This window comes from Lepisosteus platostomus, chromosome 2, assembly GCF_059453375.1.
Source record: "Lepisosteus platostomus isolate fLepPlt1 chromosome 2, fLepPlt1.hap1, whole genome shotgun sequence".
NCBI lineage: Eukaryota > Metazoa > Chordata > Actinopteri > Semionotiformes > Lepisosteidae > Lepisosteus > Lepisosteus platostomus.
This window is the reverse complement of record NC_142612.1, coordinates 16,024,026-16,042,461: the sequence shown is the minus strand read 5'-3', so window position 1 is coordinate 16,042,461 and position 18,436 is coordinate 16,024,026. Positions and strand designations below refer to the sequence as shown.

General features: G+C 40.2%; 1 protein-coding gene across 3 annotated transcripts in view; it reads right to left on the bottom strand.

Moving 5' to 3' along the window:
* Positions 1–204: 204 nt before the first annotated feature.
* Positions 205–18,436, bottom strand: part of LOC148676029 (nectin-3-like) — a 34,657-nt gene continuing 16,425 nt past the window's right edge. Inside the window, exons 3-9 of one of the 3 annotated variants that reach the window (XM_088600621.1) lie at positions 13,557–13,889; positions 10,869–11,162; positions 7,119–7,227; positions 5,894–6,042; positions 2,430–2,543; positions 2,198–2,229; positions 205–1,772 (exon numbers count right to left, since the gene is read on the bottom strand). In XM_088600621.1, the coding sequence (XP_088456747.1) occupies positions 1,659–1,772; positions 2,198–2,229; positions 2,430–2,543; positions 5,894–6,042; positions 7,119–7,227; positions 10,869–11,162; positions 13,557–13,889 (1,145 nt within the window). In that variant the 3' untranslated portion in view covers positions 205–1,658. Of the gene's footprint in view, positions 1,773–2,197; positions 2,230–2,429; positions 2,544–4,141; positions 4,990–5,893; positions 6,043–7,118; positions 7,228–10,868; positions 11,163–13,556; positions 13,890–18,436 lie in introns of those variants that run through there. The other 2 variants (XM_088600612.1, XM_088600604.1) reach the window with 2 other exon arrangements.

Here is an 18,436-nt window from a genome sequence, read left to right as displayed (position 1 = left end):
GTGTTGTTTGTTAAATAAGACTATAATTATGACTTAGATGAAGATCAGATCACATTTTAGGAGCTATTAGTGCAGAAATCCATATGATTCCTAAGGGATCACAAACTTTTTCTCACAACTGTACATGACGCAGAGACCTGGTGAGTTTCCAATACTGACTTACTGTAAGTAAAAGGTTGTTGCATATAAGAAAGATTAAAAAGCTAGCATTATCAGGTTTAATTTATGAAAACATAAAACACACAGGAATAAATATATTATTCCCCATAAAGCTAAAGCATAACACAAACGTTATAAAACAACTCTTGAAATGATGACTCTCTTCGTGACAACTTAAATAACATCATTTAAACTAATTTGAACAAAGCTGCAAAGTACATCTGTCCCATTTAATGACAAGCACCTGTATAACACTGTACATTACATCAGTGCAAACAATGTACAGGGTTTCAAAATTGAAGTTGCGTACCTTTTGAGCTAGATTACAGAAAACGACCTAAATCTACATTTCACACAACATTTAAAAGAGAGAAGGCAGGGGGGAAGGATATAAAGATCTCAGCAAAAAAAATTCCAAACAATTCGTATTCTACTCTCAATCACACTGCAATGAGATATTTAGTGACCAAGTAATAGGATCCCTATTGTCATTCGTACCTATTACATCATCTCCTGCAGCTCGATGCCCCTGGACAATTTACTGGGGCAATGGCCTGGCGATTCTTGTCCAGTGGGGAAACCCCCTGTGGGTTCACCAGCATCATTTAAAGAAGCAACCTGGCTCTTCAGTACTGACCAAGCTCTGGCCCAGCAACAACCTACCTTTGCTTAGTTTCTCAGATCAGCTCTGGGGCTCAATGGCTTCAGTACCATTGCAAGTATGCAAAAAGATCGATCTTTTTTTACCTGACCTGAAACATCACTACTGGAAAGGCAAGCATTGAGCTGGCACTTTAAGAAGCCAATAAAGAAAAACAACATGAACATGAACTGGAACAGCCGAATATAAGTGCACATGGAACACGAGACAAAGATGTCAGTCCTCATTCTGGAGAGACCTCCAGTGTCTGCCATTTTAATTTCCAAAACAAATTCTCAAACCTGCTTGATTAAGGCTAAATTATTAGGGAAACTTGAACTCAGCTAGAACAAAACCCAGTATACATGGGGATACCGTCGCAATTTGAAAAGTCTGAAATGGATTACTTTAAAAAAAACAAACAATATTCAGTCATCAATACTTAATGTGAGAAGTAGTGTTAGTGAAATTAATAAATAAGTGTCTTCTTGCATCTATAAACAAAAATGACATCATGCTTTTCTATAACTTTTAATTACTATTATTTAATTTAATTTAATTTAATTATTATTATTAGATATCACCTCCAAATAGACCTCTTCACACAGCAAACATTTTAGCTAACTTTCTCACACTTAAACCCAAACTCCTCCCCATATCTCCTACACCACTACAATAAAAGTAACAACATTAGGCTCCACCACCATTTAATGCACACAAGGTTCAACATTAAATATATTGCTTATCAAGTAAGTTCCCTCTTCATATGACTTTTCACACTGTTATTAAAGTCCTTCTTCCTTGTGACATATCAGCTGTTCTGGACTGTGTCTGAGTGCTAAGCTGACTAAATCCAATATCAGTGGGAGGTGATCTGATCATCCTGTGGATCTCTTGGAACTGCAGAACCTTGGTTTGATAGTGCGGACATTGGCGTTCTGGCATCTCCTTCATTCTCATCTGAGTAATTAGACTGAAAAAGAAATAAACAGAGGATGAGTTTTTCCAAAGTGACACCTATGTACACCTAGTTCAGCACTAGCATCAATCAAATAACATAAAGCGGACAAGTGTTTCACACAGAGTCTCTATGCAGTAAATTGGAGACATTAAGGCACTCATAGGGTGCACATACTGTAGCCTCTGTCACACAGAGCACTGGAAAGTCATAACTGGTTTATGCAACACATGGCTGTATGTACAAGCTATCCTTCCACATGAGTAATTGGGGAGGAACCTTTCTGATTTGTAGTAGCAGCCACTGAGGCCAAGACGTGGGTCACTCAGCTTTTAGCACATAATCAGTAGGAGACTCCTGTTCTAATACTGCTGGCTATACAGTGTAAACGAATACAGACTCAGTTACATGAAGAAGGGTGCAAAAAGAGGAACACTTACCTCTCTTCTACAAGAAAAACAAGTCCAAGACCAGTAATATCAACATGGGAAGAGAAAGAAAATTTTTTAATAGACATTTACAGTCAATACTTGTGTTGTGTACAAGAATCATTGTAATACTGTGTAAACAAGTAAAGTGTACAAGAAATCAGTATTCTTTTATTTCTTACGGTAAGCATCTACAGTTATAGAATATAAAAATATAAAATATAATCAGTATAAAGCAGTTACCTTTCCTCCTTTTGCCGTCTGCGTTTGTACCAAGTAAATATTAATACACCTGCTGCTGCAAGGATTAACACAATTCCTGCTATGAGTACCCCAGGTGATGTTCTTGAAGTCTTTGCTGAAAATGAACAGAGGGATATTTAATATCTGCTAGCAGACTGCTCTACTAGATTTGTCTGTTTTCATGGGGATACATCTATTGTTAACATAAGAAAAAAGAAGAGGGAACCTAAATTACAAAAAACAAAACAGAGAAGGCCTCTTGGCTCATTAACCCCATTGGGAAGTTTATTGAAAGAAGCCATAGCATCAGTTTCAACAGCATGGCTGGGAAGTTTGCTCCACACTCCCATAACCCCTTGGGTAAAGAAGTACCTCCTGTTCTCAGTTTTAAAAACACTTTACAAATGTCAGGAAACATAACAAAGGATAGTTGGGAAACCTCAAGCAGCTTTTGCATTCCTGCTACACGTTTCCTTTTCAAGGATTTTTTTTTTTTAAGTTTCAGCTGTGGTTCCCATTGTTGTCCACAGCAAAGTGACAGGCTTTAGCAGGATGTGTATCAATAAATCTTGCCGAAACAAGTAGGAGGGTTTCTGCTTTGAAGTATACATTGCCCATGCTGTAATCCTCTTTTTTACTCTGTAACGCCTCTGCTTGTTTAAGAAACAGCAGCTGAAAGACACCACCTCTTAAGCCCTTCGCCCTGAGCACAGGAGATTCTCACTGTCTTATCACCTCTCCTTTACTCTTTGTACAGAAATGACTATTATTCGCATTCAGATGCAGTCAAAATGTTCAAGTTCACTGATGATGCTACTCTCATAGGGCCTAAACAACCTGGAACTGAATGTCATCAAAACGAAAGGTGGAACAAAGGAGCTTCAGGTTAGGTGTGGTGGTGAATTTTAAGTTCCTGGGCACCACCATTTCCAGCACTCTAAAATGGGAGGTCAACACATTCATTATAGTCAAGAAAGCTCACCAGAGGCTGTTCTTTCTGAGACACTTAAAGACGTTTGGAGTGTCACAGGAAGGGATGGCCCTCTTTTACAGATGTCACTGACACTGTTTTGATCTTCTTCCTCACTCTGTGGTACGGCAACACTTCTGCCCAGGACAAGAAGCAGCTAGACAGAGCTTCCACCCTGCCTTTAGAATGCCACCTTCCCTCTGTGGCTACCACTCCCTCTCTAGACTGAAACGCAAAGCTCTAAAGATCCTTACTGACCATTCCCACCCTGCACAACCTGATTACTTTCCTCCCCACTGGTAGGCTTAGGTCTGTCAAGACAAGGACTACCAGGTTCTGTAACAGCACCTGCTCGGGTGCTGTGAGATGCATAAACTCTGCACTTTCACTTAGAAATCTTTGCAGGGCTCAATGTTATTCTCTCACTGTTATTTATTTTATTACTGGTGGGTGACTAGAATGGAATGGGAAGATGTGTTGGGTGGATGCTGTCTATTATCGGCTTTATGTCGTTTATTTGTATTTTATGTCCTTTAATTGTATGAGCTTACCAAACCAAATTCCATGCAACTAGCTGTTATGGCTATAAAGTACCGAGCTTGAATGCCTGTAAATGTTCCGTCAATTGTTTCTGCGAACAGGAATGTATATATCTGTCATGATAATACGGCTCTTTGAAATTAAATCTGAAGAGAAGCTGAGCACAGGGAGATGCATTGAAACAAATGCAGAAAGAGCCTACATATTAAGAATTGTTTTATTAAACAAAAACCCAGCAGCTTCCAGGGCAGTTAACAGTGATTCTGAAATTTTTAACTCCCCAGCCCATAAGCTTCTTATTAAATAGCTACACAATTGTTGTGCAATGCTAATTGGCATTAGTGATAGAAATTAGAGGCAACTAAGGTCATCAGATGCATATTTTTCTCAAACTAACATTGCCTCTCTCATGTACTATTAAGCTGATTTGTGGTTATGTCTACTCTAACCATGAATACCATCACTGACCTAAATCCAAGGCAGCCTCATACTTTTTTAAGAGTAGACTGACCTCCTGTCATTTTTAATGTACTGTATGTCTGGCTCCAGTAAGCTGTCATGCCGTTGTTTCTAATCATAACAGCTCAATATGAAATCCAATCATCCATACAGCTTGAATTCAAACTAAGGAAAAATAAATCATTGTTTAATTTTGAAAATTTTTAAAACTAAAAAATAACACTGAGGCCAATTTTGTAATGTGACATAACACGCATATAAGAGCAAAGATTAATTTCACTGCTGTAAGAAAACGTGTGAAGAAAGCACATTTTCAACACCCGGTGCACAGCATCTCTTCTTTTTTTAACCTCTACATGTTCCTCCAAGGCTGTCCACAGGCTGACATGGTTCCCCACTCTAACCTCTTCCTACTTCGGGTCAAATTGAGCTTCCCCACAGAGCTTCCTCCTTCCAACTGAAAGAATCAAGTGGTCCCAGCTTTGATCCACCTGCCTCTGCTTGAAAGGTACAGTACCAGCTAGTGCACAGATCTCTACTAACTCTGCAGGGTCAATCAGATGCTTGGGCACAGAGCAGATGGTAACACTGCCTAGACATCAAGAAATAAAGGGATTTTACTCAATGGTATTGTCCTGAAATTACATGCTGTTTTTAATCAGCTTAAACAGTTCTGTTTCCAAAAAAACATGAAAAGACGGTGACCTCCTGCCTCAGAGTCCTGGACAAAGTGCCTCCTGAATGCAGCCCAGGACTGGTGGTTTCTACCTCACTGAGAGGAGTCTGTTTACATTATGGTGATACAATCTCAATTAACACCAAGCTACAATTAAATACATATTACAATCAAATAAACAGAGTCAATGACTATGAGTACCTAGGACTTGTCATGGACAAAAACTAAGGGGACAATTGTTGTGACAATGTTCCTTATTTTACATAATAGGAAAGAGGAATTTACACTCCTCCCATCTAGAAGATCCCTCTGTGCCCCTAGGTATAACACAAACCTTTCATCAAACTCTCACTAGCAAACAATATAACTGATCTCCTGAAACATCACTGTATGGAATTTTGTTCTTGTTGGTTTGTTTTTGTTATATTGTTGTGATGTACAACAAATGTCCCAGCAACACTGCCTTTACTTCACTACCACATGGGCTAGATGGGCTGAATGGTCTGTCGTTTCTAACTGTTCTTATGTTCTGATGGTAAGTGGTCTGCTGGAATAAGTGCATTATCAATGCTGGCTGGGTTGAGCATTCAGACAAACACAGACTGGAAATGATGGAGCAAGGGTCATGACACAACACCAAGGCCAATGGGAGGTCCAACAGTAAGGGTCTGGTCTAATCATTTGTAGTAATGGGTGGCAACTAATGACTGGCGACAGCATGGTGCTACACTGATCACTGCTGGTGTAAGTGAGAAGTTACTTTCTATGTCCAGTATACGTTTGAGAACAGAAAACAGTATGTAAATTCTGTATTATATACCTATATGTATATACAATGTCCCTGATGCTTTTCCATACTGGTTTGACACTTCACAAATGTATAACCCATTTAAATCAGGGCTCTCATCCAACAACTGCAGTCTGTTCCCACTGATGGTGATTTTGTCACTGGAAAAGGCCTGGGTTGTTCTAAAACAAAACACAGACAACATTACTGTCCTTAGTGTGACCTTGTTAACGGTTCTGGAAATGAGACAGAAAAACACAAATTCTAGGAAACTGTTTTAACCATCGAGTCTGCACAGTGAACATGTGGTTTTCTGAAATGAAGTCTAGGTTTAAAGTATTCAATGTAAAATAAGCCTCACAATGGCTGCCAGCCTGAGCATCAATCCACATTAACACTTCAGTGTTAACCATTATTGTTTATTAACAACTGACAAATGTTCAGATATTTAAAAGTACATAGTGAAAAGATGCAAATATTTCAGTCAGAAAGTGACCATCCTCGGTCTACAATGCTAAAAAGCAGTTCACCAATCTGTGATTCTGCCTTTGGGCTGTGGGAAGAAACCGAAGTACCTGGAGAACAGAGACTGGCTTCCCTATGCCAGAATCAGGACACAAGGACCCACAAGCTGTGAGGTGGCAGCACTGACTTGCATGCCACTGTGCTACCCCAAAGAGACCGATAGTTCTGAAAACCTTTATCCTAATATTAATAGCTATTTTTCTAGAGTATGCATCCTGACTTGAGCAGTCAGTAACTTATCCAGACTTTATTTAAGCACATTAGTAGAGAAGATGACCTACATATGTCACGGGGCTCATTTGGTACTTGAGCCTGCAACAGTGACGTCAGCCCCTGGAACTGATGCCTGCTGGGTAATCTCACTGGTCTTTTAGACCAGCAGATATGAGAGTTACTGGGAGCATGCAGGTGTGGGGCTCAGTCAGTGCCAACAGCAGTGTGAGTGCACTGGGCTGAGGAGTGATGCAGTTCTTACTGACAACACTGCAAGCCCACACGTCTGCACAAAGGCCACAGGGGCTGCTGCACGCCTGGGAAGTCCAGAAGTGTCCAGATGTGAACCATTTCTAGACTACAGGCCCAACAAGCCTTTTGAGAGCCCCAGGGGTCTTATTGAATTCTAGTGGTTATTCAGTTTCAGGCAGAGACTGCCATATTAAATATAAAAGTGAGACTGAATGAATATGCCAATTTTAAAAAATTAAGGAATAAATACTATAATTGAGACACATACCTATTCCACGAATAGCTGGTTGGGACAGGGTTAGCATCAGCCTGACAAAGGAAGACTGGATTGTTGGACGAAGTCTGCTCTGGTATTATGTTTACTGACTGCGGGGAGTCTGAAAAACAAAAACACAGTAATTACAGAGAAACTGACTTTATTGTTCTGAGAAAATACCAAGCTCACAAGAATATTTCCAACTACTCATGTGCTCACATTCATCAAAGTGACACGAATAAAGACGTTATTCACAATATTAGCCAAGTAAAACTCTGTTAAGTAGATACAAAGCAGTGAGCTGCTAAAATTATAGTCCCACTTCTAACTGTTGCATGCTTCTCCCAATTTAGCTGTAACGCTCCACATTGAAGACCTTCAGCCAATAAATAAAAATAGCACATGATCACATTCACAGCTAGTGGTAGCTGGTTAGCCAGATGATATCAGTCCAAATATAGCTTCGCTCCTAGACTGATTGTAGTTGTAGTTACAGAAAGATAAAAGTCAAGTAAAAACACTTGACAGTTGCAAAATATAAAAAGGACCTTTTAAAATATTCACAAACCTATTAAAACAACAAACAAAAACAAAAGCGATTTTGTAAACATGCTTTTCTATTCTGACAAAGCACACCCTGTAATAAACACTTAGAAAATGGAAACTCCCTAACCAGTAAGTGTCTAAAAATACTTTTGATTTTACAAACAACTCAACAGTCCTAGTTTCTAATGTCAAGCTCTATAAGAATAAGGAATTTACAGTTAAAAACCCATTTCCCCAACTTGATCTAACAGCTGCAGGCTTTCATTCCAGGTCAGCTCTTACTGAGCTCAATCCACTCATTACTGGCTTGATGGGACCAATTTAACAGCTTCTCCCAGCTCCGAGTGCTGGTGCTTTAGAGGGACCTAGAAATCCTGCAGACACACCAGCACTCCAGGGGTACAGGACTGACCACTCTATGCTGGGACTTGTTTGCACTTGGACCTCTCCATCCATCTGGGTGAGGTGTCTCTGACCTGTGGCCTCCCAGATGGTGGATTGTGTTTGGCTCCAACATCCCATCAGGTTAGAAATCGCTGGTTGTGAACACCCAGACTGCTGACAACAGTGCAACAGCTAAGCCCCATGTCCAACACACTGAGGCCATGAAGACAATGTGCTCTTGATAAGCGTGTCACATTGGTTCCATTCTGTGTTTTTCTGGAATTTCACCAGGCTTGACATTGATAAGATTAAATCACCTAATCATCACTTGTGCCAAAACAATTTCCTCACTCAGATAGTTTAGAGCTTATGCAACAGATTAAATAACTCACATGCATCACATTCATGAATTAATTACTTAGAATAATGCCTCAAAATGTAATCAATATCCAAAAATGTAATACCTTTTCTAAAAACCTGGCTGCACACATAAATCAATACATTTCTTTTTATAGTCAGTATACACTGTAAGAGGACCTGGGGAAGGGTCATCTCTAACCGGTATTTCAGGAACGAAACACTGAAAATACTAAATATGGACCTTAGCAAGATGGCGGCCAAAAGGAATCAGCTGACCAGGAAATGGAAAGGGTCTACCCTGAGAAACAACAAGACACAGCTGAGCCGCATCAGGAGCCGAAATATAAGTGCCCCGGAGGCAGTGAACAGGGTGGAAGCTGGTAAGGTGAATGCGGTTTGGAGGAAAAGAGAGGAAAGAGGTGCATGTTAAGGATCGGTCTAAGGAATACGGACTACTGAAAGGAGAAAGGGTTTATGGTTTTGAATTACGGACACTGGTTAAGGATACATCGCGGATTGGCTTTATTACGGACTTTTGGAAATCGGATCGGATCAGGACTAAGGGAACGGATTGCGGACTGTATTCGGAAGACAGTTGGAGGAAGAAACGGCACGGATCTCAGGAAAGGAAAGTGTGGTGTGAGTACTACCGTCATTTACATAAACTCTCCCCAGGAGACACCACAACACCTTCAAATGAGGTTTGCTGTAGCTTCGGTAAAGATTTCTGGTTTCATTTCCCTGAGAAGTCCATATGGGTCTGTACAACTGCAGAGCTTAGAACTGCAACCCTGTAATTTAAGTCATTAATCACTTCTACTGCTACTTTAGAAATTAAATAGTACATAAGGAAAGTATAGCTGACAAATAGTTTACTCAACCAACACAATACTGTAGTACCTCTTATTCCCAGTGACACATTTAGCCAATGTCCGCCTGGAATTTCCTCCCCCTTAAACATTTGTTATACTGTATCTCTGCAGCAGAACATAGCAGGAGCCTGGTTCAGGTCTTAAATTGAAGCTAATTTACTATTTATCACACTTCAGATATCATAGCTTTTAGATATAGAAGGGTGATATTATAAATCAATAAGACACGTTGCTGAATTACATAAAAGAAATACCGTGCTAATGTTTAAATTATGCTCTGTAAAAAACAGTCTAAAGGCCATTTGCTTCAGTTAAAATACTTCTGTAAAGTTTTACACACTCAAGTGAAAGACATGGAAGTGAGAGAGGTGACCATGCATGCCCAGAACATGACATGAACTCCACCATGCATTGGAACTACAAATACTAGCCAAGCAAGCAAAGTTTTATAGGCAGCGCAGACCAAGATAAACCTGTACCAAAGTGCTGGAGAGGTTACGGTGTGGAGAAACAAAGGAACCGCACGTGATCTACTGTGATCTACCGTGATCTATAGAACCAGCTCATCTGTGAGGCCTGGCGGAGAGAATATCATGGCCTGGCTCTCTCATCTCTATTGATGACACAACTAATGTCAGCTGCAGAAGGACTTCTGAAGTTTACAGAAATATTTTGTCTAATTTTGTCCCCTACAACATGATACTGGCACCTCCACGCTTGACAGCTGAGATGGTGCTGACTGGGTGATGTGGTCTCTTGGGCTTACGCTAAATTTAAGGATTTGCATTTAGAACTATTTTATCTTGACTGACCATAAAACCATCTGTCGTATACATTCAGCCTAACCTTTATGAGATTGAAGGTGCATTTTCTTTTTCACCTCTCATCCATACTGACCAGCTATGAGCAGGGACCAGGACCCTGTCCAATTATGAACATTGCCTGCCTTTTCGGACACAACTTGCAAATGTTTCAAAAACACTGTTGGCTTCACTAACCGGTTTCCTGATACCCCTCTGCTCATTTTGCAAGAGTGGCCTGTCTAGGTAGTATGGCACACATCAAATTTCTTAATGACTAACTTCACTGCACTCAGTAGGATAAATAACCTTTGTCCTGAGCTGTGTGCCTCTCAACCACTTCATCCCCAATTTATTTTGAAAAGTCCTTGGTATTTGTGGCCAGTCTGTACCATCATTTAATGAGTTGTGGCTGAAAATGAAGTACTATTTGAAGGAAATTATGAGAGAGAGATATTTACCGTCAAAGAAGTCAAGTTAAACCAAATTAATTACCCGCAGACTGAGACTAATATATTGATTTTGTGACATTTGCACCCAAAGTGATTTAAGGTTGCCGTAGAAAGTGATTGTGTAGAGTCTAAATATGAAGTTGTCTTTCAAAGCGTAATGATAGCCAACTCAGAAGACAAGAACACACAGTCACTTTTTGGTGGCTGTGTCTGTATCTTTAAACAAGTGGACTAGGACACAAAAACACAACCTGCCAGCAGCTACAGAGTACAGGACTTCCAAACCACACAGCCACAGGGCGACCAGTCTACAGGTCTGCCCGGAAGAGGAAGGAGGGCAGAACTCACAGCGCACGTCCAGCCTGTGAGAGACGACCAATTCCTTCTCCAGCGCCGGGTGCGTGACGACACACTGCACCTCCTCCTGGTTCAGGGACCTGGTGGGCACGGCCCAGAGGTGGCTCCTGACGGTTATCGTGCCGTTCTCGTTCACGGTGAAGTTCACGTCCTCGACTTCGTGGGGGAAAGCGGCTCTCCACAACACCTGGGTCTCCGGCTTGGCGTTCGCCGCCGTGCAGGTCGCCACCATGCTCCTGACGCTGCTCTCGTCCACCCCCGAGGACATGGTGACCCAAGGAGGAACTGGCAGGGCATGTAACACACGTCAGGAAAATACCAAACTTCATTCGACACAATCTTTTTCATTTGACAGAAATATTTAGTGAGTTTTATTTTTATTTCCATGTGAATGATGCACCTCTTTCAGAAGAGTTTCTAATTTATGCATTATCTAGGTATCTTCAAGTTTTAATTAGAAACTGGATATTGGTATTAACGACATACTGTATACTGTACATGAAAAAATTAATACCACAGTACAGGATCATAGTTTTCATTCACTGAACCTTGTTACACTCAAAATGTATGTATTCTGTTTGGTGAAGGTGAAGCAGGTGAAGTACAGAAAGGAATTGTGCAACCCAGGGCCGGCGCTACGGGGGTGCAATGGGTTCAACTGCAACTGGGCCCAGATCTAAGGGGGGCCCATTGCTAATGTCATTAAAATGGCAGCTTTTTTTTGAAAGAAAAGACCATCCGTAAAATAAACAAACGAGAGATCATATGTCAGGTATGGAAGCCCATTTCCGCCAGGAAGTAAAAAAAAACGCGCTATAGTATCTCAGAATTGCGACTTAGCAACTCAGAATTGCGACTTAGCAACTCAGAATTCTGGCTCTATATCTCACATTTGCGACTCCGAAATAGCCCATATTTCACTGTCTGTCCTTTTGCTATTGTAACGGATTCAGTATCTAGGGCGTGTGCCCCCGCTGCTCCCACCCTAGTTCGTGCCTCACTGCATTGGCTCGAACCCAGGTCTTGCCAGCTGAGCTAAAGAACTTCTTTTTTAAGTAAAAAAGGACATACAATGGAAATATGTAAAAAGTATACGTTTCAGCTTTTATAATTATAACCCGGATGGAATAGTGCATGGTGGGCTTTTTAAAAAAGTTTTTATTTAAACACCAGAAATACATAAACGGAGACAGAATATGAAATAAGATACAGAAATAGACACTTCACATCCAGAGGAATTCACAATTTTAAAAGCTGAAACTTATACTTTTTACATATTTCCATTGTATGTCCTTTTTTACTTAAAAAAGGTCTTCTTTAGCTCAGCTGGCAAGACCTGGGTTCGAGCCAGTGCAGTGAGGCACGAACTAGGGTGGGAGCGGTGAGGGCACAAGCCCTAGAACCCGAATCCGTTACAATAACAAAAGGACAGACAACAAAATACAGGCTATTTCGAAGTCGCAAATGTGAGATATAAAGTCGCAATTCTGAGAAACGTAGTCACAATTCTGAGATACTAAGTCGCAATTCTGAGATACCATAGTGCGTTTTTTTTTTACTCCCTGGCGGAAACGGGCTTCCATAGTCAGGGGTGGGGAACACGGTGTATTATCAAATAGCAACATCAGTCTGGCATATTTTAAAATAAAACACAATGATGGTCAATTGGTCATTGGCGCGTTCATTCCAAAAAGTGTTTCGGATCTGTTCCCCTGCAAGACTGAGCAAGAGACAAGCTTAGATTTAGCTAAGTTATGTTAGTTACTGTGCAACATGTAAGCGTTGCAGAAATATAAGTCGGGTAGTGAGAAACGCAAAGAACAGAAAAGACAATTAGAAACCCTTTCCAAACACAGTGACAGCATGTCAAGTGTTTTGAATAATTCCAGTTGCTGTTGCCAGTGCTGAACGCTCATTTAGCAAACTGAAATTGATCCAAACTTATCTAAGGTCCACCATGTCACAGGAATATACAGGCGGGCTTCTTGAAGGAATAAACTTAGTCTGGGTAGTAACCACCACCATCTAGATATCCAAGCTAGACTACTGAACTAGCTTGCAAACTAATTATTTTATTGTAACGGAACAATATTATTCTGAACAAGACATCATTTGGGCACAGGAACTTATTTGATTATACATTGCATTTGATTTGATTAATCAAAAACGGAGGCAGCCCATGATAATGCCTGTGGCAACTTTGTGCTTGAAATGCGCTGCTCTTTGCGATCTTCCGTATGTACATAAACATAATTGGAATATTTTTGCTAGTGAGGCGCTGTTTATTGTTTTACAATATTGAGGCAATAAGTCTTTTTTCACTTTGAAAATCAAGCGGTAAGTAACCAAGAGACAGTATTTGCCTGTGAGGAAACCCTGAGTTTTTTAGGTCTTACTGACACAGTTCTAAAGGATCCAAAACCCTAATACATGACAATTTCCAACTAAAATTGTGAACACATACTACCATTGTAGTAAAATTCAGCAATGCCAGACAGCTCACCTGGCCTGTATATAGACCCTGATATATACTTTGGATATATGTATAGATATTACCATAAAGCTTTCATCAGTTAAGATAGAACTTAACATACTGTACCTGTTCATACAAATCTTAAGCAGATTAGTAATATACAAAAATAAAAAAATATTTTAAAAGAACAAAAACTACAGACTTACCAATTACTGTAAGTGGAATCTCGTGTTTGTACGGTCCAGATGGAAATATTGTGAAAATGCAGATGTAGATACCTTCATCAGAAAGCGATACATTTGAAAGCTGAATAGATCCATCCAAGAGTGTGTAATTTCCCACAAATCGGACTCTTCTTCCAAACTCATTCATGGCACGGGGGCCTTTGTCAGTGTATATGAAAAAGTTCATTGGATCTGAAGCTGTTTTTCTCTGCCAAGATATCTGTGTGAGTTTTTCGTTAGTGACGATTAATCGACAGGTTAAAGTGACATTTTCTCCCAATACGGCTGTTTTCTTTCCATCTATGACTTGTATTCCTGTGGAAACAAAACAATACAAGCATCACTGTGAATATGGCATTCTAAAATAATTATATATTTGTAAAGACATGTGTTAGGGATCACAGAGAGATTTTGTTTTCCAGACTCACTTGGGCCACAGCTTTGAGCTGGCAGGATAACAGGATGTTTAACAAATCTGTTAAAGATTTGTCCTATTAAACTCTGACAATTTCAGGTAAACTGATCATTTCAATACCTTTGCCAAAATATTGGGACCAACAAATTAAACTGTGATGTTAGCTGAATTAATCAAACACTATCCATGAAGTAAAAACATGACTGGTAAGTTTAGCTCCTTAGTATTTTATTTAGAATAAAATAATAATAATAATAATAATAATTGCTTTCACTTATATAGCGCTTTTCTGGACACTCCACTCAAAGCGCTTTACAGGTAATGGGGACTCCCCTCCACCACCACCAATGTGCAGCATCCACCTGGATGATGCGACGGCAGCCATAGTGCGCCAGAACGCTCACCACACATCAGCTATTAGTGGGGAGGAGAGCAGAGTAATGTAGCCAATTCATAGGGGGGGATTATTAGGAGGCCATGATTAGTAAGGGCCAATTGGAAATTTGGCCAGGACACCGGGGTTACACCCCTACTCTTTTCGAGAAGCGCCCTGGGATTTTTAATGACCACAGAGAGTCAGGACCTCGGTTTTACATCTCATCCGAAGGACGGCGCCTGTTTACAGTATAGTGTCCCCGTCACTATACTGGGGCATTAGGACCCACATGGACCGCAGGGTGAGCGCCCCCCGCTGGCCCCACTAACACCTCTTCCAGCAGCAACCTTAGTTTTTCCCAGGAGGTCTCCCATCCAGGTACTGACCAGGCTCACACCTGCTTAGCTTCAGTGGGTTGCCAGTTGTGAGTTCATTTCTGCCTTCTCTTGTCAGAACCTGTTCTACCTTCTTCAGTCAATTGAAAAAATGATAGTGTTCATCCTTTTTTACAGAAACACGCATATTTGGAAAATTGGTTCAGTGCTACTTGTTAGCGAGATGTTTTTTGTTTGGGAAATTAGTCTCATAAAAGAACTGTGAACTTCAAACCCTTTGACATCAGAGCTCAGTGGATTTGAAAGCCAAATGAAAACCAAAGATCTTTCTGTAAAACAAAGGCAGACAATTTTAAAGCTGAAAGAAAAGAAAAAAGCAGAACCTTAGCAAAGAGATTGGGCATACCCAAAATCATCAATCTGGTACACCTACTGAGGAAAACATCTGCAGATAAGAACAGCAAAAAGATCAAAGTAGTCAAGGAAAGCCTTGAAACAGCCTTCACTGAAACTGCAAACAGCCAAGAAAATGCTTCCATTCTTATTGAGCGGTGCTGAACCATACAGTATGAAAATGAGCCAGAACACATGGCTAGTGCAAGCAAGAATGGCCAAGTCATTTAATCCAACCGAACTGCACTTTACACGTTTAAAAAAACTGGATACACAACACTCCCAAAATAGTTGAGAATTCCAAGGTGGCAACTGCAAAGTCTTGATAAGGCATTTCAAATGACTTCACAAAAGGTTTAGTGAGGTCTGCTTAGTTTTTGTTCCAATCTGATCTCAGACTCATACTCATAAAAATAAAAATTACAAATAGAAATTGCTCAAATAGAAATTACTCGATTGTGAAGCACAAATATCCATTTTCACTTTGCTGGCCTAGTACTGCTGAAAGGTTTCTCAAAAATCATAATTATACAAAAGTTGTACTGAAAGTTATTATATATTATATGTTATTCAAAATGGCCATAACTGTGCTTGTCGTGACAAACTAGACAATTACAGTTCTAATTATATTCAGGTCTGCTTTACTGAGCACATCTGAAATGCTGAGCATTCTAGTAAGCATCTTAGTCAGAATAGAGTAAGGGTCTCCATCTCTCATCCTGGAAAAGCATCAGCCACCAGGGTTTTAGGTCACTACTGAATCACCAGTTTCTGAAAACTTTGAAACCACTTCATGGTGATCAGCTAAGCAGGTGACTTGTTAAATTATATTAGATATAATTTTGGACCCAAACCTGATTGACTTCACAATCTTCACAAACAGGTGACTTATAAGAAAACCTGGACTGGGGCTGCTTTGTAGCAGAGCTCTGTAGTGGGACTGCGATCCAGAGGGTGGTGGAGCATGTTATCTCTGTTGTGGGCAGACTGGCGTAGAACTAATTTACTGCATTATCAATGGGAACAGGTGGTTAAATATTCAACGATTTGGTATAACACAAGTGTTATCTAATGAAATTCCGAGAACAAGCGCATAATTTGGAAAGACTATGTCGATGGCGCACACAAACTAACACACCCAACCCAGTGCAGACATCAAAGCTAGTCAGGAAACACTGTTTTATTCATAGTACCTTGAAATTAACTAGTGGAAAGATTTAATTTTGTTTCATTTTTTTATTTAGAGGCCTATACATTAACAACAGGATCATGACCCATTACTTTTTTTTTTGTCCAGAGACTAAACACCACACTTTGTGGGAAAAACAGGGGCGTAGAAAGACATTCTGCAATGTTTCAGGCAATGTATTGAATTGTTAATGTCAAGTAACAATTGTCAAGGGAACATAAAATATTATCTTGTGGCTTTGGCAGTTAAAAACAAAGTCCTTCTATGGAATACAATATACAAAGTTCTGCTTTCACAGTGCTAACAGATGAGATTAAGCACAAGCATATGGCCATGCTGCTAATGCCTCAGTACTGCTCTAATTGGAAGGAGGGGTAGGAGATAAATCATATTTTGGCAACTTATCTTTGCTTTACAGAAACTTCAAAAACTGACAAAATATTTTAAAACCTTAATGTTTTGTTTTCAATATAATTAAGATACAAATACATCTCTAACATCTGCATTATTTGTTATTAGAAAAATTACTAAATTAAAAAATACTTATATTATTGAAAAACATTTAAAATCTTCACAGGGTAATAGGCAAATTATTGATGAACTTTGATAAGTGATGCATGTTTTCTGAAAACTAGCATTAAACTCACAATAAATTGCCTACATTAACTAAAATTCCCGTTATACTGAGAAACATGGCAATGGAAAGTGAAATCAACACTTTTAGCACCGAGAAAGGACCAAAACTGCACAGAAACCCAACAGCACCTCAGGCTCTGTGCAAACTTCACTAGTGAAATGCATAAAATGTAATTTATGATGGCTATGCTAAAATTATTTAAATGTTTTCTTAAACAGGATTTGTTTTGCAAAACTAATGTTTTAGTTATTGCAGTCCTCACACCAGCATTACCTCTAACAAAATCCTTACCAGTTTATCAGGCAAAGGAGAGACTAAGACTGAAACAAAAGCTGCAAAAGAAACATCTGGGTTGTGGTTTCATGACCTTCACATGATCCACAGCTCTTTTCCAATTTCTTTTTACCAGGCATCGAATTCTCTCTCTCGTGGGAACACTAGGACAGCCCAGAAAGAAAATAATCTCTCTGCAACTCATAATAGCAACACAATACAGAATGGAAAGTTGTTCGGAACTCCAGAAAAGTGAGAATTGAACAAAAGTGAAAAAGAAGCACCTTTAACAAAACTCTTAATGGAATGAGGTTATACTCTCATGCAGACAGGATATGACAGATCAATATCAAGGGATGCAGAGGTGTAGAACATATCACAAAGCCATGTTGTTGTAACGAACAGTTCTTTCCGGACCCTATGCGGACGACACAATCCGACGAAGTGGGGGAACACTGGGGAAACGTCATGCAGGAAAACGGGGCTGAAGACAGGGGGGCGTGTCCAAGGTGCGCTGGTGCACGGGGGAGGTGTGGCCGAGGCGAACAATCCAAGAGTAATCCTTAGGGAAAATCCAAAAACACACGAGAAAGTCCAAAACCAGGAGATCCATTAGAACAAGAATTAAAAACCACCAAGACCGGGTCGGAACCGGCGGACAGGGACAAGGAACAGGGGTTAAAACCTTAACGGGACCAGGCGCTTCCTGGTCCCGGACTCGCACGATATGGAAATCAGATGCAGAGCCCGGATGAGCGTCAGCGCCTGGCTTTTAAGGTGGGCAGGGAATGGGAAACAGGTGCAGGGAATGAAGTCTTTCGTGAAAGGGCTGGAGCACCCTTAAGGAGGGGGGACTATAGTCGTGACAGTTGTCTTTGGTGATACCCTATTTTTTTCCCCAAGAAAAGGCTGGATGAAACCCTCAAATCTGTTTACTACTAATTACCAAACAAGCAACTGTAGGTGCTCCAAATGCCCTTCTCTAATGACAACTATTCTTGTTCTATCTTGTTTTGCTGGGGCTTTTCACCACATCATGTTCACTTAACCTGAACAGAACTGCCGTTCACTTCCCGTGGTGCTGGACATTAGTTTAAATTCTTAATTCTTAATTATCCCACGCAAACACAGACTTTACAATGCAGCATGAAAGGTCTTATTTCGTTTAATTTGAATGTGAAGGGAGTGAGTGTGAAGTTGTGTAGCACAAACTGAAGATCGACAAAATAATACAGGGCATCATT